The sequence below is a fragment of the Scleropages formosus genome, chromosome 14, assembly GCF_900964775.1.
Source record: "Scleropages formosus chromosome 14, fSclFor1.1, whole genome shotgun sequence".
Lineage (NCBI taxonomy): Eukaryota > Metazoa > Chordata > Actinopteri > Osteoglossiformes > Osteoglossidae > Scleropages > Scleropages formosus.
Window position 1 is genome coordinate 25336521 of NC_041819.1, and position 19211 is coordinate 25355731.

The 19211-nt window shown below is 55.5% G+C and overlaps 2 protein-coding genes across 9 annotated transcripts; both read right to left on the bottom strand.

Moving 5' to 3' along the window:
- Positions 1 to 438: 438 nt before the first annotated feature.
- Positions 439 to 5691, bottom strand: LOC114912183 (CD276 antigen-like). 4 transcript variants are annotated; one of them, XM_029257834.1, is made up of 6 exons: positions 4249 to 4577; positions 3387 to 3487; positions 2765 to 3073; positions 2274 to 2582; positions 2058 to 2188; positions 935 to 1806 (listed from the first exon to the last, which is right to left on the bottom strand). In XM_029257834.1, exons 1-6 carry the CDS (start codon positions 4260 to 4262, stop codon positions 1741 to 1743), a joined length of 930 nt encoding a protein of 309 aa, XP_029113667.1. In that variant the 5' UTR covers positions 4263 to 4577; the 3' UTR covers positions 935 to 1740. The 4 variants fall into 4 exon arrangements, with proteins under 4 accessions (XP_029113665.1, XP_029113666.1, XP_029113667.1 ...); XM_029257835.1 differs by having other exon boundaries at positions 936 to 1806; positions 2283 to 2582; XM_029257832.1 differs by having other exon boundaries at positions 439 to 2188; positions 4249 to 5691.
- A 4799-nt stretch (positions 5692 to 10490) lies between these two features.
- On the bottom strand, positions 10491 to 16192 carry LOC114912182 (CD276 antigen-like). 5 transcript variants are annotated; one of them, XM_029257828.1, is made up of 6 exons: positions 16100 to 16192; positions 14713 to 14773; positions 13427 to 13482; positions 11859 to 12167; positions 11341 to 11676; positions 10671 to 11238 (listed from the first exon to the last, which is right to left on the bottom strand). In XM_029257828.1, exons 2-6 carry the CDS (start codon positions 14730 to 14732, stop codon positions 10745 to 10747), a joined length of 1215 nt encoding a protein of 404 aa, XP_029113661.1. In that variant the 5' UTR covers positions 14733 to 14773; positions 16100 to 16192; the 3' UTR covers positions 10671 to 10744. The 5 variants fall into 5 exon arrangements, with proteins under 5 accessions (XP_029113663.1, XP_029113661.1, XP_029113664.1 ...); XM_029257831.1 differs by lacking the exon at positions 16100 to 16192 and having other exon boundaries at positions 10671 to 10807; positions 11120 to 11238; positions 14713 to 15038; XM_029257830.1 differs by lacking the exon at positions 16100 to 16192 and having other exon boundaries at positions 10491 to 10807; positions 14713 to 15039.
- Between the last annotated feature and the right edge of the window lie 3019 nt (positions 16193 to 19211).

Below are 19211 nucleotides of genomic sequence, written 5' to 3' on the forward strand. Positions count from 1 at the left end.
ACACTTTCAGCCGGACTATACTACTGCAGTAAACGTCATCGCCGGAGGTTCACGTTTCGCAGCAGCGCTTCGGCGTGTCACGTCTCCGCAAGGACACGTTCGATGTGATGGTCGTGCTCAGCTCCGAAGGCCTCCGCGGGCCGAACTCAACGCTTCAACGTCCCAGCGGGACGCGAACCGACTCATACAGCGAGACCAAACCGAGAGAAAGAAGCGGCACCGGTGAATAGGAAGCACCAAGCGCACCGGCGGCGCATCGACGCTCGCGCCGCTTCGTCCACACGATCATTAGAATCCCCAGAAGTCTGACAATGGCACGTTTCCACGGAGCCACTGATGACTAGACCTTTATTTCACTGGCATGCCTGGCATCCACGTCGGCAGCCGACGAACATCGTCGCTCAGATCGCTTTGATGGGAACAAAGAAACTTCCCGATGTGCATTCCTGCTTGGGGCTCCGAGCCGAACCGATAAGGTCCCGGATCGGCACCCTGGCAGCGCCACGAGACACGAGTGCCGTGCCAGAATTCCTCACAGGCTGCAGAGCGTTGCCCACTTTCGCCCGTTCTTCCTGGTGCTGCCGATTGCGCAACACACCGGTTCGTTTACACGCAAGGGGGTTCGCGTGCATGTTGTCCGCCCAGCCGTGGGTCGTGCGCTCTTCGCTCTAGCTGGTGGCACCGGAGACTTGCCCGTGACCTAGAAGCCATACCCTACTGTGGGGTCTACGCGCATGTATCTGATCGCTTGTGGCAGGGTTTAGAACCCACGCCAGTCAAGGAACAGGAAGTTATCTCAGCAAAGAATCTCTGAAAGACCTCAGTAACTCGAGACGCGACTCAGTTTTCACGTTTATCTCGTGGAGATCGAATCCCCCAGTGAGCCGCAAACACATTCCACCTGCTTTCCCCTCCAGCCTGGGAAAGACCCACATCTCCTGTGTGCCACTGGCTCTGTGCTCGGCGGATGACGCTGCGGGCATGACTCCTGCACCGCAGTGCCTGAGGATTGGGGTCCCGACCCGGTGAGAAGACGGACTCGCACATTTCTCGGTGAAAAAATCTCTTTAATTGTGCACAAGAAGCAAATAAAAAGGGTTACACTGATCACCCAAAGGTTCACATTGTTGGGCTTTGTGCTGTACATAGGACACACAGGACATGCAGCAAGAGTTCACAGTTACAGTCAGAGTGCTTTTCCAGTCGCGCTCGAAGAACACAGAGTGTCTCGGCGAACGCAAACGCTCGGGTCACGCAGACGAAGACGGGCTGGGAAATGTCGCTCCACGGGAGCGTAAACACATTCCCACGGCGAACTGGTCCGTAACGCTCCCGAGGGCTCCTCCTTCGCACTCGTCCATGAAGACGGCGAGCGGCGGGAAACGCGGTCCTCGCGTGGTTGAACACGGACCCACAAACCGGCCCCGCGCGCAAGGCAACTGGATTCCAGTCAGAGCCCGAGGACTCGAACTCATTTCACATCACGTAAAATACAGCGAGCAGGAAGAAGCTGGAAGAATTTACATAAGAACACAGGGCCACGCCAGTGTTGAGCGCCGCCCTTTCCTGTCGCTTCACCGCGGTTCCAGTGTGCGATATCAGCGTGTGACACCAGCGCACGCTGCCGTGGTCTCAGTCTGCCCGAAGACCCACTTTCAGGTCCATCGTCCAGCCGTCCGTCCAACCACCACCCGTCGACCACGTGGCCGTATGGTCAGCATGGACACGCCTTGGACGTGGTCAGGATGGTCCTACGGTCAGCGGTTCTTCCTGTTCATATACGGTCCCGTCGGGTCCTTCAGGGTCCTGTAGGAGCAGAAGACAAGCACCTGTTACTCGGCAACCAGAGGCAGATTTGGTGACAAACCGCCGAATTGTGCAAAATTACAACGGACAACAACGTTGCGAAGGGCTTTCGGAAGAGAACCATGTTTGACTACTTTTTGGCAGGAACCTGACCGCTGTTATGCAACACGGGCGCCAGTACAGCATTGTTGCTCAACACCAAATGCCTTTGGGAGGCAGGGGCACTCTGCTCGGGGGGGGGGGGCGCTCACCGCACTGTAACGACTTCTCTGCCGGCGCCTCAGGAGATGCATGACGACGCTGCCCAGGATGAGGACCACACAGACCACGACCGCAACAGCCATCATGGGCAAATGCAGCCCCTGCTCCTGTTGCTCCTTATCTGCCATCGAGGACATGCAAATTGGTCAGGATCAAGCAGGTCTTGAGACCAGCTGGATCTCAGCTGCCCACAACCGGCTTCCCACCTCGCTCACTTGTATGTGTGGCAGGACGGTTCAGCAGAGCGCTGACACTGCCCTCCAACCGCGGGTTCTCCACGACGCAGCGCAGGACCGCGCCCTCGGGGACGCCGACCGACACGGTGCTCGTCAGGTTGTACAGATGGTCCCGGACACTCCGGCGGGTCGTGAACGTCGAGTTGACCGGCCGGTCGTCCAGCAGCCAGCGCAGCCGCCCCACCGGGTACCCCCCGGCGGCCTGGCAGCGGTACACGCCTGGCCCGGTGCTCCCTTCGCTCTCTGGCGGAACGGACTCCACCTGGGGGGTGTATTGGGCTGGACCACACAGAAGACAAGAGGAGACGAGAGAAGAGCAGCAGAGCTTGAACCTCAGAGGCAGCAGGCGCCACGATGGACACGGGACAGTTTGCAGTGGACGCTGTTTGTAGGGCGCACGGGGACGGAGTCCCGCCCTCAACGAGCTCATTAGCCACATTTGGCACAAAGCGATAACTGACCGGCCACCAGCAGCTCCACGTCGATCCTCTTCATCCGCTCGCTCTTGTAGTAGCAGCTGTAGTTGCCCTCGTCCTTCACGGACGCTCGGCGCAGCAGCAGGGAGCAGTTGTCCTTCTCCGCCGGGTAGTACAGCCGCGTCCTGTTCCGGAAGCTTCCGTCCACAACCTGCTCGTCATCTTCTGGGTCATACTGGGCCACGACGCTGAGGTTCTTCTGCCAGATCAGAATGGACTTCTCTTCCTCTGGACAGGAGCAGGGCAGCAGAAAGTCTGTGCCGGCGAGGGCCAAGAGGGGGGGGCGGGACTGGGCTGGAGACAAGGACCACAGAGCCGTTAGACCCCCGGGCTGCAAGAGAGCATGCAGCGACCTGCAGTTCTGTCAGCAGCGAAGTCCACACGTTGACACACCGGGTCATGGTGGCGAGCAGCCAAGTACCGGCCCGACGGGGCGGCACTCACTCGCTCGCTCGCTCCGCTGACGCTTTGTCCCCAAGAACATGGATGGAAGGAACGAGGAAGTGCGTGAACATGTTTGTCGTGCCGGGGGGCGTCACGCCTCGCGCTGCCAGTTACGCGTTATTAATGCGATGGCCTGGTGTGTGCGACCACCTGCACGGTTTACCTTTTGCCGCTGCGCGCAGTGAAAGTGTCCCCAGGCGAGACTCAGCAGAGGCGCTCGGAGACAGGAGCAGAAGCAGGAAGCTCCACAAGACGCGCTTCGCCCTGCGGGACAGCAGACAGGAGACAATCAGCCGTGCTGGTGCTTCGAAACACAGCGAACGTGTGACTGTGTCTCTTCCAGGACCGCGAGGACTGGTGGGTGACACGGTTCATGGTCACGGTCGTGCCACTTTGGGACCACCTTGTGGGGTCACCTGTCCAAGCCCCAGAAGGACAGGTATTGCAGCCGTCTGGAGGCGATCACAGGAAGACTGGGTGCAAAGTGGGGGGGGGGGGGGGCAGGATGCCAGTCCATCACAGGCTAGTCTCTCCCACACACACACGCGCACACACACTTTCAGACGAACGGTATTCCACCAGGTTGTGGAACTTGACACCCACGGGTCGGAATCGAAACCCTTTCAGTGGGAACTCGTGAGTTTCCGCGAGCGCAGAGAGTTTCAATGCGCGCGCGTGTGCGTGTGCGTGTGTGTGCGCGCGCTCACAGCGAATTTTGGCCGCCTTCTCGTGGAACTCACACCAGGACGGATGTCCTACATCATGGACACGCAGGCAGGCAGGCAGGCAGACAGACAGACATACACACACACAATTATTAAAGACCGATCCTGACCGATTCCGAAAAGTTACAGTTAAAATTTGTTACAGTTAAAAGTTACAGTTGAGTTAAAAAGTTAGAGTAACTTAACGTAAGGGCCGCGGTTAAACACCGACTGGAACCGACGTGGAAAAAGAGCACAAATAATACACGAGTGACACACACACACACACACACACACACACACACACACACACAGTCTTACCGCGGACGATCCATGATGATTCCGTTTCGCGACCCGCCGAGCGCCGTGTGTGTGTGTGCGCGCGCTCGCGGAGCCGCGCGAACGAGCAGGCGGCGAGAACCCGCCCAGGAGTCGTCAATAAGTGCTGAAGGTCTGAAGTCCAGAAGCGCTGGGGTCCCGATGAAGATCCGGTGACGTTCTGCTCAGGTGTCGAACCTCGAACGCGAGAACGAGCTGGAGTCGCGCGGAACGAGCGATGAATGTTGTCCAAGTGCGTAAGAGCGGCGCTGATAGCGGGCGCGCCACGTGACCGCCCCCCCCCCCCGAACACACACACACACACACACACACACACACACACACACACACACACAAACACAGATCTGTGCCCGGTGTCTCGCACGGACCTTCGTGCAGAGCCCATGATCTGCAGGTGGCGCGAGCACAGAATCATGTCCTTCTTCAAAGTGCACTTGCTACTTAAGTCGGCGCGCGCTTGGGGGCTCTGTGTGTGTCACGCACTGGGACGCCGCTCGGCCCCCCGCCGACACAGTCCCTTCGTCTGGTTCCTTCGTGACGCTCTGACACCTCAGCTCAGATTTTATTTATTTATTTATTTATGCGGTATGATCAAAAAACAGATCTTCAGCAAGATAGCCAGGTAGGGCAAAACTTTAAGCTGTAAAATCGGATTCATGTAACCAAAGTTTAATAACATCTGTCTAGTTTAACATCGATGTTCACCGAATCCACTGGCGTGTGTGTGTACGTGGGGCAGTGATCCAGCAGATGTTCTTCAGTTTGCTGCTGCTCTCCGCATGGGCATCCAGGGCCTTCTGCTCGTCCCATTTTGTACGCGATGACGTGCGCCCCGAATCGGCCGCGCCCGGCGCGTCGTCGGTTTAGGCGCTCCCGGCAGCGTCGGCGTAGCCGGCTTCCAGGCGGTTCGGAGGACGGCGCCGGGATGAATCCGTGTAGCCGTGAGTCGCCGGTCTTGGTCCGTTGCTTTTGCCTCTCGGCTTCCGCCCAGGCCTTCGGCGTCAAGCAGCCGCACCACGCATCGATGGAACGAACGGCCTTCGAGATTTCAGGAGGAGTTGCTTTTGCTGGCCAGAGGTCGTAGCGGTTACGTGGCTGTAAAGCAACGAGCTTTTATCGCTGCGCACTGTGCATTTCTCCTGATATCGGGAGGAGGTGTGTCGCTTACGACAGGTAGGAAATTCGTCGGTGTGGAGCGGATGCAGCCAGACACAGTTCTCATTGTGCTGTTCAATGCTCCGTCTCCTCTGTTAATGTGGGCACTTGTAGCCCGCACTGGTGCACGGTACTCTGCTCCGGAGTAAATGAGTGCTATTGAGGTTATTTGGAGCACTTCGAAGTTTGCTCCCCATAAGAGGCCAGCCTGTCTTCTCCATAAGTTGTTCCTTCCATTTACTTCCTGCGACAGTTGCTCTAAGTGGTGTTTGTAAGAGAAGGGGGGGTGTGGTGGCGCAGTGGGTTGGACCGCAGTCCTGCTCTCCGGTGGGTCTGGGGTTCGAGTCCCGCTTGGGGTGCCTTGCGGCGGACTGGCGTCCCGTCCCGGGTGTATCCCCTCCCCCTCCGGCCTTACGCCCTGTGTTACCGGGTAGGCTCCGGTTCCCCGTGACCCCGTATGGGACAAGCGGTTCTGAAAATGTGTGTGTGTGTGTGTGTGTGTGTGTGTGTTTGTAAGAGAATGTTCTGTCAAGTGTTACGCCAAGGTATTTTGGCAAATAGTTTGGAGGAATGGCATTCCCTGTGCATGTAGCTATTGGAACGATCGCTGAGCGAACCTTGTTTTCCACGCAGAGTGAATCGCGGTACTGTACACGGTCCATGGACCGAGCAGGGTATTCTACCGCAGTAATTCAACGTGACTACCTGACCGAAGCTAGTAGTGCGCCGGGGCAAAGGGACAGGACACAGACCAGGGCCCTGTGGCGGATTCCGCGGTGTCACCCTGGTAAGGGCTCCTCGAACCTCCTGTCTGCTTGTCATTTTTTGGTCAGTTCATAGGTGTGTGCGTGTGTATGCGTATACACAGGTGCGTGTGTGTGGATACACGGGTGTGTATATGGGTACACGGGTGTGCGCAGTTACTCAGAGGCGAAGGTGCTCAGGTGCGCAGGTGCGCAGGTGCGCAGGCCCCTGGGCGGAGTGTCGGGAGCCTTGCGATGTGCGGCGGACCGCTGTGCCCCCGGGCTCTGTTCGCACACCTCACGTTGTGGCGAAGACACAAGGAGCAGCCACTGTGGAGACAAGTCAAAGCTCCCGATTAGCGTGTTTGCAATTCCTGTGGTTTCAGTAATCATACGTGATTCATGCCACATGCAAAGAGCAGGAAGAGTCTCCCATCGCCGAGGAAACGGAACAAGCTGGAGCCGCTGTCTTTCCTCAGGAACGCTACTGTCTGTCCGCATCTTCTTCGCATACGTCTGCGTGCGGGTGCGTGCGTGAGTGTGTGTCGTGGTGACGAGGCATCTTCTTCAGGGTCAGCGTGATGCCGCTGTGCTCCTGAAAGTCCAGCCTGCAGTTATGATCCCATCCGCTGTAGTACCGCAGGCAAATATGGTTTATTAACGAGGTGAAAACGCAGGGTTGGGGGGCAGCCCACAGCTCAGCTGGATCTGTCCATTCCTCCCGCGTCTCTCAAAGCACCTTAACCACTTTTTTTGGGAGATCTCAGGAGTTCTCGGACGGCTGCGGTCAATAACCGGGCTGTGTTCCTTTCGCAGTTTCGCTCATGTGAGCCCGTATGCTAATTAGACGGGGTTCCCCGAGCAGCTCCTTTGAGGTACAGCTCGAGTGACCCGGGGTCGAGCTCCCGGCGCAGCTGCGTCAGGGACGGTGACACAGAGGCGAAGAGTGACAGGTAGCCAGTTTTCTTTCGCTGGCACTGCCACTGTGAGAAAGCCCCGCCCCCCTCCCCGGCTGTTACCGCCAGCACAACGGGCCCCTTGTCCGCGCAGGGAGTGAGAAGTTCATTAATATAATTCTGTCACCCACCTTAGAGCAGCAGAGAGCGAAGAGTCGAAGGTTCGAGCGGGGGGGACTCAGCAGGGGCCTCGTGTTTCCGCACGATCCTCCGCATGGGAACACGCGGCGGCAGAACAGAACGGGTCTGGACCTGAACCGCAGAGCCTGGAGCCGCTTGTATGTGCGCTCAGCCGTGTGCCACGCGTGTGCAGTTACGGTTACAGTTACGTGTATCCATTTATGAGACGCTTTGTGTGTGACAGATAACGTGTCCATTAGCAGGAAGAGACACTTGGACACAGACGCGTGATTCTGAAGTGCAGTTTGTTTCTTTCCAGCGCGTGACCCAAGTGTCGTACCGTGTTTTCGGCACCTGTCATTTTAAGAGACAAGCAAAGGCAGTCAGCGTGTGGAGCTTTGATCGCACGTGTTCTGGGTGAACGGTAAATAGGAGCACAGCTGAGCGTGAGGACGGCGTGGACCGGGACCGGGCATGAAGCCGAGAAACGCAGGCGAAGCGGCACAAGTGCAGTACAAGTGCAGTACAAGAGCAGCAGAAAAACAGTTCAAACAGAGTAAACATCACCATCACAGTACAGCAGAGGGCCACTTTTCTCCACAGTCTATGCTGTGAGCACAGGGTGCGAAGGAGGCTCCACCCTGGATGGGACACCACTACACCACAAGACCATTACACTCTCCCTCACTCCCTCTCTCTCTCTCTCTCTCTCTCTCTCTCTCTCTCTCTCTCTCTCTCTCTCTCTGTCTCACACACACACACACACACACGGGGCACAAGGGGAGCCATGTCTGAACCCAAGCTCAAGCCCACAGCCCAGAGAGGCACCGGCACTACGTGCTGTACCACAGACAGGAAGTCCATGAATTGCAGTGACACGTCTAATGTCCCATTTTTGATTCAAAGCGTCTCTGTTCGGAATCTTCATTTCACCGTCAGCAGAAAAAGGTCCTCAGTGTCCTTGAGGTCATGACCCCGCCCCCAGTACCCCGGGTTTGAGCGCTTGCACGTCCGTTTGTGAAAGGAGCTCACAGGTTCTGCGGTGTTCGGAGCGTGTTTGTGACTGCAGGCTCGCTGTCCATTTCCGGACCCAATACCCACCCGGTGGCATTGATAGTGTGACACACAGGTCCCACTGCAGGGCTTTGCTCCACTTTGGTCACTCTTTTTTAGCAGCACGGCTAATGTAACGCACACGCTCGAGTCCAGCGCTGTGTGTGGTCGCAGCCCAGCGACACTCTGACGGGAAGCCGAGACGAGACAGAAATGCGGCTGGGTGCGCCGCTGTTGCGGACCCCGTACACAAACGGTCCCGCGTGGGCCCTGGCATCGGGGAGGGAGAGGGGGTGTAAAACACGGTAGCTGGAAATCCCCTCGTTGCAAATGGAAAAGGTCAGAGACGCCCAGGAGCTCAACGACCTTTTGCTGCGTCTGAGGCACGCAAGGGGCGCTTGATGATGCATGTTCCTCTGGCTGCGGTCCAGCCACTGTGACACACACACACACACACACACACACACACAGAAAGCACTTTATTTGTCTTGGATCCACAAATTATTGCCTTTCTTCATAGAAGGAAGGGATTAGTTTTTGCCACTGATCTCACTGGTCCTTCGAGCTGGACTTCCCTCATGTGTTTTCGGGGGAAGTCAGGAGAAGGAAGAGGAGAAGTAGGACAATGAAAAAGAGGAGGACATCGAAGAGGAGGACATCAAAGAGGTAGAGGACAATGAAGAGAAGCAGGACAACGAAGAGGAGGCGGACAGTGATGAGGAGGTGGACAGGGACAAGGACGCCCCAGGTATTTTGGAGGAACGCAGAGCGCGGTGTCATCTTTCGGCACCAGAACCCCTTTGGCTCCAGAGCGACAGACCGAGGCCTGGCTGAGCCCCAGTCCGCAGAGCATCATGGGAACAGGAGCCCTTGGCTCAGATGGACCCTTTGGGCCGCTGTGAGAAGAACAGAAGTTCAGGACCAAGAGCTCCTCGGTCACATGAACGCTGAGCTTAGCATTTTCTCTGCACTTTTTCCAGCAGCAGTCGAAGCGATGCCGTCAGGACACCGAGAGCGGAGAAAAGTGGGGGAGGTGGGAGGAGTCTGTTTATGTGGATTATCGGGTCGCCCTCCCCGGGGCCATTTCCTGTTAAATCAGTCATTTTACCGACATTACTGTGTTGGGTACGTTAATCGGCAGCTGGAAATGAACCAGCTACATAAACTGGACTTGAACCTCAACGTTCTGGACAACATCGGAGCACTTTGGCACTGCTAGTAGTTGGGGAGCGTCCGATAATTAGTGTAATCGAAAGAGGTCCAAAGTCAGAAGTCTGTAGGGTCTCTCCCTAATGTGGTGGAATGAGCTCCCTGTGTCCCTCGGAGCTGCTGAATCCCTCCCACATTGAAGAAGGGTCTTGAACCCATTGCTCTGAGAGCCACTTCTCTCCCGATCTCCTGGCAGCTCCATCGATGAGCCCAACACCATCTGCTATGATTAACTGTGTGTTTGCTGTTTCAAAGTCACTTCTATAGGAGCCACTGGAGGGATGTGAACCAGCAACACGGTGGTGTCTCACACACACAAGCTGTGTGTCCACAGTCCTGTGTGTGTGTGTCTCAAGCTTTGTTGGCCATGTACTGTGTTTACCCTGAGCTTGTCACTGTGGAGAAAAGAGCCTGATAAATGAAAAGTAAACACACCATGAGTGATGAAATGTGCTGCTGTCATAATTTTATTGCTTACAGTATATTTACTGTGTTTGTGGTGTTTTTACAGTGCTCTACTGGCTTTTAGGTGCCACTTTATGACTCTATGAGCCCACTGGCCATCAGCTGTTTCTCATTGTTTGTTATGATGCGCTTCGCTAATGGACTTCAGGGCACTGTTTACTTCATGAGGAGAACGAGAGTAAACAAAGTAAACGAGGGACAGACCACACACTTCCAAACAATGTACCGCAGTTACTTGTCCACAGTGCAGTGGGGTCACTCTCCTCCCTCCAGCTGCACACAGGATCAAGAGCAGGTCTCCACGCTGCACACACCAGTGACGCACCAGAGCAGCGCAAAGGGTGCCGGTTTACACTCGTTTACCACGGAAAGCTTTGCTTTTTACCACCTTTCTTTCTCCTGCCACAAAACTGCAGTGCTGTCATTCCAGAGTCCAGTCTGTATGTGTGCGTGTGTGCGTGTGTGCGTGCGTGCATGTGTGTTTTTGTGTTAGTCTGTGCATATGTGTGTGAGCCTCCGTGTGCGTGTGTGCGTGCGTGCATGCTCCGGTGCGTCACTGCTGTGCACAGGGGCAGCAACGTCGCTCTTTTCACACCACGTCTCCTTCCTGGACGAGCAGTGGACACCTCTGTCGCTGCTGTCCACCGCCGACACGCCCGTCCCTGAGAAGACTGCCTTGGGGGGTGCCACGACCTTCCGGTGAGACCCCGTCTTCCCGTCGAACGTCCTCCGATGGCGACCGCGAACGTGCGGGTGCGTCACAAGCAGAAGCTGGACTCAGGCGTGACGGACGGGGTCTGAGCAGTCCAGCAGGACACCGACGCGCTGAATGGGCGGAGCCTGCAGCAGGACACATAATGCAGTGGGTGCAGTGGATGTCGGCACAGCGCTCTTCTTCACAAGGTGGCGCCAGGGCTGAACCACTGGCAGGAAGTTTATGGGGGGGAGGGGGGCAGCCGAGGAGAGGAAAACAAAAAAGAGCAGGGAGGGAAATAATGGCGTCGGGTCGGGGTCTCGCACCAGCGGACGTCCACACGCAGCTCCGCGTGCACTTCGTGCGCGCAGACTGGGCCCTGACACCTGGTGCCAGTCGAACTGGACTGGACCGCAATTACCGCCCCCTCCGTCAGTGGCTGGACGGCGGAGCCTCACCCTGCAACGCAGACATCGCCTCCGAAAGCAGACGGTCAACAAAGCTGCCAGTAACGTGGAGAGGACCAGAGTGACCCCCAGCAGTGCCACCCAGGGCTCGGCCGCAGGCCAGTTCCCCCCTGCACAGGAAGGACAGGAAACGGTCTGACCAGAGGACCGCAGCTCAGGACCACAGAGCACGGTGCGGTTTCAAACCCAGGTCCCTCAGCTTCCATTCTCACCTCGCTCACTGGCAGTGGGGACCGCAGTGACATCGGTGGTGACGCTGGAACGCACGGTCAGCTCTGCACTGACACTGCCCTCCAACCGCGGGTTCTCCACGACGCAGCGCAGGACCGCGCCCTCGGGGACGCCGACCGACACGGTGCTCGTCAGGTTGTACAGATGGTCCCGGACACTCCGGCGGGTCGTGAACGTCGAGTTGACCGGCCGGTCGTCCAGCAGCCAGCGCAGCCGCCCTACCGGGTACCCCCCGGCGGCCTGGCAGCGGTACACTCCTGGCCCGGTGCTCCCTTCGCTCTCTGGCGGAACGGACTCCACCTGGGGGGTGTATTGGGCTGGACCACACAGAAGACAAGAGGAGACGAGAGAAGAGCAGCAGAGCTTGAACCTCAGAGGCAGCAGGCGCCACGATGGACACGGGACAGTTTGCAGTGGACGCTGTTTGTAGGGCGCACGGGGACGGAGTCCCGCCCTCAACGAGCTCATTAGCCACATTTGGCACAAAGCGATAACTGACCGGCCACCAGCAGCTCCACGTCGATCCTCTTCATCCGCTCGCTCTTGTAGTAGCAGCTGTAGTTGCCCTCGTCCTTCACGGACGCTCGGCGCAGCAGCAGGGAGCAGTTGTCCTTCTCCGCCGGGTAGTACAGCCGCGTCCTGTTCCGGAAGCTTCCGTCCACAACCTGCTCGTCATCTTCTGGGTCATACTGGGCCACGACGCTGAGGTTCTTCTGCCAGATCAGAATGGACTTCTCTTCCTCTGGACAGGAGCAGGGCAGCAGAAAGTCTGTGCCGGCGAGGGCCAAGAGGGGGGGGCGGGACTGGGCTGGAGACAAGGACCACAGAGCCGTTAGACCCCCCGGGCTGCTTTCTCCGCTGTAAAGAACCGTGACCATAAAGCAGCAAACTAGACGTGACCCAACTAGAAGCTACAATTAGAGCAGACCAGCATGCAGTGACTGGATCCAACCCACATGCCATCTCCCTGTCTCCCTGTCTCAATGTGTCCTTGTGCTGCTGTCCCCCTGTCTCATGTCATGCTGTCTTACAGCTGCACTGAAACAGTGCAACATGGTGCTGGAAACAGTGTGAAACTGTGCTGAAACAGTGTAACATTTCACTGCTCAGTAACCTGCACTGTTCACTGCTTTTTGCCATGTGTCGCTATAAATAGCCGGTGTCACACAGGAGGGAATCCCCACCCTGCACACAATGTTCAGGTGATCTGAACCCTGCTGAACCTACAGTCACCACCTGAGCGACCTGTTCCCCCCCCAAACCCCTCCCATGAATACTGTCCATGATGTTTGTCCCCCTGTTCTTCACCCCCCCATTCATTCACACTCCTGTTCTTGGCCCCCCCTTTGCCCCCCCAACCCTACTGTAGGAGTGAAAATATTTGCAAAGAGAGCGGCGAAAGGAAGCGCTTCTGGGTTTCGGTTCCTCTGCAGTCGAGACCCGTCCTGAAGCGCCTCATTGTGCGCATCACTCAGAGAGGAAGTGGAGTCCAGGCGGCGTCCTGCACAGCGCTGTGTGGACATCCTGTCGTCACGTGGACACGTCACTGCGGTCACTGCGCGTTCCTCTCCGAAGGTCCAGGGACGAGACCGAGGTGGTCGTCGCTGAACCGAGGCCGCGTGAGACGGAGTGTCCAGATCGTACCAATTATTATTATTATTATTATTATTATTATTATTATTATTATTATTACATCATAACAAGAAGAACATTTAAGATTTTGGAGGGGCCGGTCTTATACCCCTGGACCGTCCCAAGTTGGTCCCAGTACCTCAGCTCAGCTGTCCGTGTTCCTACACATAACATGCTCCAGTGGGACAGGTTTCACCCGTGTTCTGGTCACACAACACACTGCTCCACGCGGTCTGTGACCCCCCCCGTGTGAACAGGTCCTTCACGTCCCACTGACAGAGACCCTCGCAGGTGATAGAGGGACAGAGGCAGAGAGAGACGGATAGAGAGACCACCTCTACCACACTGATCTTGTGCTGTGCCAGTTTAACATGAGTGTAACATGGACGGGTGGGTGTGTGTGTGTGTGTGGTGATGTGAGGGGGAGCTATTCACCTGTGAAAAGATGGGAGGTGATCAAGACCAGCACTGTCCACGCATTATCACTGCACCTGTGAGAGGAGACAAGAGCAGAATCACGAGAGGCTGTGACCCCCCTACTGTGCGCTGGGTGCCGTTCCCATGCAACGCTGACACAGCACTGACGCAACACTGACGCAGTACCGACACAGCGCTGACGCAACACTGACGCAGTACTGACGCAGTACTGACACAGCACTGATGCAACACTGACGCAGCACTGACGCAGCACTGATGCAACACTGACGCAGTACTGACACAGTGTTGACACAGCACTGACGCAACACTGACGCAGTACTGACACAGCGTTGACACAGCACTGACGCAACACTGACGCAGTACTGACACAGCGTTGACACAGCACTGACGCAACACTGACGCAGTACCGACACAGCGCTGACACAGCACTGATGCAACACTGACGCAGTACTGACACAGCGTTGACACAGCACTGACGCAACACTGATGCAGCACTGACGCAGCACTGACGCAGCACTGACACAATGAGTGGGTCCATCACCACATGCTACGCTGGATCCTATCTGGTCATCGGGCCTCCGTCACCAAGCCTCTCCAGCTGATCCAGAATACCGCGGTACAAGTCGTGTTTGACCTGCCAAAGCGTTCCCATGTGTCTGTCCTCATCTCTCTCCACTGTCTTCCCTGTACCATACCATACTATACCATGCTGTACCATACTGTACTATACCAGGCCTGTTGTTGTTATTATTACTCTTATTTTTACCATGCCCGCTGTGTTTTCCTGCTTCACCAATACTGCACTCAAAGGAACCTGCAGCGTTTTGCCCCTTTCAGCCTGGTATCTTTGGAACAGTGTAAATGTTCTCTGAAAAACACTTGAAATCAGTCCTGAGTGATACAAGCGCGGTACAGTACACTATGGTAAGAGTATTCCGGGGTTGGGGGGGGGAATCCGTGGACAGGTGGTCCTCGAGGCTGTAGAGTGTAAAGGACCACATCGGGGTAAAGCACCTGAATTACTACATGAACATGATGTTTTAACACTGTTTCTTACCAGCACATTAGAACGCATGTAGCCTAATACCGTATTGTTCACTTGAACACACACTGTCTGTAACTACTGAGTACTGTATATTGATACTCTCTGTGAGTACTGTCCTCGAGTACTGTACATGAATACTGTCCATGAGTAGCCTGCAGTCCAGGCCCCCAGCATAGAGGAGCGCGAGCATTTCCCGCACTGGATCAACAGTAAAAAAGGAAAAGAAAGAAAAACGTACCAGTGAGCGCGCGCCTCCATCTCGGTCCCGGGTTTGACTGCGGAGTCACTGAAGACAAACACTGAAAGTTTAAGAGGCGCTGATCATGAACGCTGTGCGTCTCCTTCTCTCTCACTCTCTCACTCTCTCTCACACGCACACACACACACACACACCACAGTCTGTTCACTTCCTCATGTCTCACACATTGTTGCCTTTATTTCTCGTGGAGCACAAGAGCAGAGCCCCCCCCTCCTGTCTTGTCCACACACAGAGTTATTACATCCTTCTCACAGGGAATCTGACATTAATTGCTGTGTGTTTGTGTGAAAACGTGTAACAAGAGAACCAAACTCACACATGCACGCACAGAGTCTGGAACCACTTGTCCCGAGCGGGGTCGCAGGGAGCCGGAGCCTATCCTGGCAACACAGGGCAGAGGGCTGGAGGGGGGGGGGGACACAACCAGGACAGGATGCCAAGTGGGACTCGAACCCCAGACCCACCAGATGGCAGGACCCGGTCAAGCCCGCTGCACCCCCGCCCTTTCTCCTTTTACTATGTAATTACAGTGTAGCTCCTGCTGTGTTCTGTGTCACGACAGGCATCGTATCCGTTAAGGTTAAGGTGATGTACTGTGTTTTACACTACACCGTTTCTGTGTTTGACTCAACAGTGTGTGTGAGTTCACACTCATCTCTCTGTGTCTGTCGGTGTGTCGGAGTGACACTGTGCAACATCACTCTGTGTGTAACAACCCGGGAACTGAACTGCAGAGCGGGATGAGCGATGGACCACAGCTGGACCACAGCTGGACCACAGACGGACCACAGACGGACCACAGCTGGAGGACTGGCAGAACAGTAATGGACCAGACCTGAACCACTGAAAGGACAGTGACAGCGCAGTGAATGACCACCGATGGACCGCGGTGGACCAAGCGACATTCCCTCGGTGCACAGCGGTCCATGCGTGCGGCTCCACGAAGCTCTAAGAGAAGCGTGAGCAGCAGCGAATGTGAGTGGGACCAGAAATCCCCGAACGCTCCGTTTCCCCCGCATCTCGACCGTCGTCTTCCACATGGACAGGAGCCCACGCTCTGCTCCGTCACCGCTCAAGTATGCGGCCCCTCCCACCGAAAGCCCCGCTGCGCTTCTGCTCCCACCTCACCTAGTGCTCTTATTGAGGTTAAAGGTACCCAGTAGGACATTTACTCCCATTTACCTATGAGACACTTTGCTGCACAGGCACTTAGAGTGTTGGGCTACTTGCTCGAGGTTATGGTTAGGGTTACAGTTACGGTTATTGTCCTAGCAATGAAGGGTTAGGGTTACGGTTAGGGTTACAGTCACGGTTACGGTTATTGTCCTAGCGATGAAGGGTTGCCACGACAAAATGCTGCACTTACGCTGCAGGGGGTCTCCACGCCACCAGTGCGTACTCAGATGGTTTGAGCTGCCATCATGTCTTCAGAGGACATGGGTTCAAATCCCACCTCTTGCTGCAATTCTGTTTGCCAAGGTTACCCTGAACTGACAGAGTAAAAATGACCCTGATGTGTAAAGGGGTAAATCAATGTAAATCTCTCTCACACACACACACACACACACACTTTCTGAACCGCTTGTTCCATACGGGGTCGCGGGGAACCGGAGCCTAACCCGGCAACACGGGGCGTAAGGCCAGAGGGGGAGGGGACACACCCAGGACGGGATGCCAGTCCGTCGCAAGGCACCCCCAGCAGGACTCGAACCCCAGACCCACCGGAGAGCAGGACTGTGGTCCAACCCACTGTGCCACCGCACCCCTCCTCAGTGTAAATCACAATGGAATAAACAGTCAGATAGTGTTTGGAATTTAAAAGAACCCACAGCTCTGTACATGTGACTGTGGTTTATGTAAATAAGACAGTGCAGGAACATGCAAATCATTACCCGCAGCACTGCGAGCACCGGGACTCCGCCGTGTGACATGTTCAGCCACACACGCCTCCCACGGTGCTGGGTCCACATTCCTTTCCCTTCCGGAGTCCGCTGGACGGTGCCCAGTGCGTGTCTGCATATCATGTGGGACCTCCAGCGTTCTGGAGAGCGTGCGTGCGGAGCAGAGCAGAGCGCAAACACACTGCTGCCAGGCATCCACGCAGCCTGCTTACCTGGACGTTGTTTGTCTCTCGTTTCATTTTTTGGGGTGTGACACAAAACCCTGTGTGTTGTTGGAGAGCATCAGGTGTGTCCCACCATGCACTGCTGCACCACGAGAAGTGTGTGGGACACTTGTTTACACGTCTGTTTGTCCATCTGTTTGTCCTAACCCTAACCCATTAGCTAGCTGGTGCTCATCCTAAGGGCTGTCCGATACTGTGTGACATGAACCGCCAGAAAACCTTTAACGGTTGAGATGCACCAACCGTTACAAAGCTCTTAGGGGACCCCCACACACACACTTTCTGAACTGCTGGTCCCATACAGGGTCACGGGGAACCGGAGCCTAACCCAGCAACACACAGGGCAGAAGGCCGGAGGGGGAGGGGACGCACCCAGGACGGGACGCCAGTCCGTCGCAAGGCACCCCGAGCGGGACTCGAACCCCAGACCCCCCCACTCAGTAGGCCTCAGCTAAACCCACCGCAGCACCGCACCCCCCATGCGCATTCTCATGGGAATTTTTCTAATATTCCAACAGCGACTATTCCAACAATCTGACAGCAACTGTTGGGTCCAACTGGTATTTTTGTGGAACTACAGCCCACATTGCGCCCGTTGTGATCACACTCACACTCCTGGAGAGGGAGTGTGTTTACTGTTATTATTCAGAACAGGAGCTCCTCTGCTCAAATGTCGTTGACCAGAGTGTCTCTGCTTCTTCCACTAGATAAATTTGCTTTTTTGAAGAAAAGAAAGAGAAAAAGAGAAACAAAAATTTAAACTAGATAAGTTCACTTTTGACTTGGACCATAAATCACGTTGGTCCTAGAACATTTGGTCGGCCTTTGGAAATTCCCACTGCTGCATATCAGTAATCTCTGTGTGTGTGTGTGTGTGTGTGTGTGTGTGTGTGTTTGTTCTCTCAGTTCACTCCTTGTTCTCATGTTTTTGTGACCCAGTTCTCTTCTGCTGTGCCGTTAATGAAAGGAAATTATCCTGTAGGAGTGATATTTGAGAGTCGTGACCCAAGCGCTGCGGCGTGTGTGTTGATGGACACGCGGGTCGGACCCTGAGCCGTCGGAGCGCCGTGTCACTTTCTGCGTTAGAAACACTGTGTGTCTACAGCCGTTATGTAACTGGTGTATCGCAGTGTCACCACGTCGCAGGACGGTCCCGTGGTGGTCATTAAAGGTGGCGTCAAGTGACCGGGGGACGGGACGCCTGCTCCTCTCACCTTCCTCAGCCCACAGGTGTCCCTCAGGGCTCCGTACGGACACCTCGGCCCTCGAGCCCCGCGGTCGCCGCGGGGCCTCAGACGGTCCTTCTCGGAGCACGGCATTGCGGGAAGTGAGCAGAGTTCTCTGCGCATGTAGTTCCGCAGCAGAAGTGGAAGTGAATAAAATTAAAGTAACGAACACGACTGGACTGTCCTCAGGGCGGAAGGACACTGGAATTCCACCGTTCTGAAAGCGGAGTCAGGCTCAACTGTGGGAGTTCCCCGGGAGTGTCCAGTGTGGACGCTGGAGTCCCCTGGGCTTTCCGTCCGTCTATCCGCCAGTCTGTCCATCTCTCTGTGTGTCTGCCCATCCGTCCGTTCACCTCCTAGTCTGTCTGTCTGTCCATCTGTCTATGTGTCTGTCCATCCAGCCGTCTGCCTCATTGTCCTTCTGTCTATTTGTCTGTCCACCCATCTGTGTCCTCACGCAACCTGCAGCATTGTTTCCCTTCTCAACACACCAGACTGGACACTCATCATATTTGAGTCCACTTCCGTCTGTCCTTGTCCTCCTGCTGTTAGTGTCCTCACTATGATTCTCTCACTGTGTCCCCGATGGCCCCACCTTTATATCTCCACGAAAACAATGTCCCATAAACCCCCTATATTTCCCTGCATACCCCCTCCCCAATGTCCTCTGTGTATTGTGGTGATGTATGTTTGGTCAGTTTTTAATAACTTGATGCAATAAAATAAAATAATAAAATAAGGCATAATTTATTCTTTGTACCCCCATATGTCCCGTACACTTTTGAAGAGCACTGCGCTCAGAGATGTTGTTGCGCCCTCTAGTGGAAGCATTTGGAATTAGCGCTCTGCAAGTGCACGGTTTGTATAATTTACATTTACATTTATTCATTTAGCAGATGCTTTTGTCCAAAGCGACGTACATCTCAGCAATTTATGCATATTACATTGAGAGAAGGAGACGTAGCTGCAGACATGAAAGTCTCAAGCAAACCTAGTTTGTTCCCTACCGCTTGCTACACCGAGGTTCATCGATCAAGTAGGTGCATAAGACACAGGACAGACAAATTTATTGCTATGGCTCATCTTTGATCGTGGCCCCGCCCCCTCCCGCCGCAGACGGAGCGCAG

What these genes read in the sequence shown, in the direction of transcription:
- LOC114912183 (XM_029257832.1), bottom strand. An exon ending in ACTGCGCGCAGCGGCAAAAG is followed by an intron (nt 3,074 to 3,386) that starts GTAAACCGTGCA and finishes CCTTGTCTCCAG; the next exon opens with CCCAGTCCCGCCCCCCCCTC. An exon ending in CACACATACAAGTGAGCGAG is followed by an intron (nt 2,189 to 2,273) that starts GTGGGAAGCCGG and finishes CCTCGATGGCAG; the next exon opens with ATAAGGAGCAACAGGAGCAG.
- LOC114912182 (XM_029257828.1), bottom strand. Translation starts at nt 14,732, where the DNA reads ATGGAGGCGCGCGCTCACTG. An exon ending in CACCTCCCATCTTTTCACAG is followed by an intron (nt 12,168 to 13,426) that starts GTGAATAGCTCC and finishes CCTTGTCTCCAG; the next exon opens with CCCAGTCCCGCCCCCCCCTC. An exon ending in CGTGGAGCTGCTGGTGGCCG is followed by an intron (nt 11,677 to 11,858) that starts GTCAGTTATCGC and finishes TGTGTGGTCCAG; the next exon opens with CCCAATACACCCCCCAGGTG.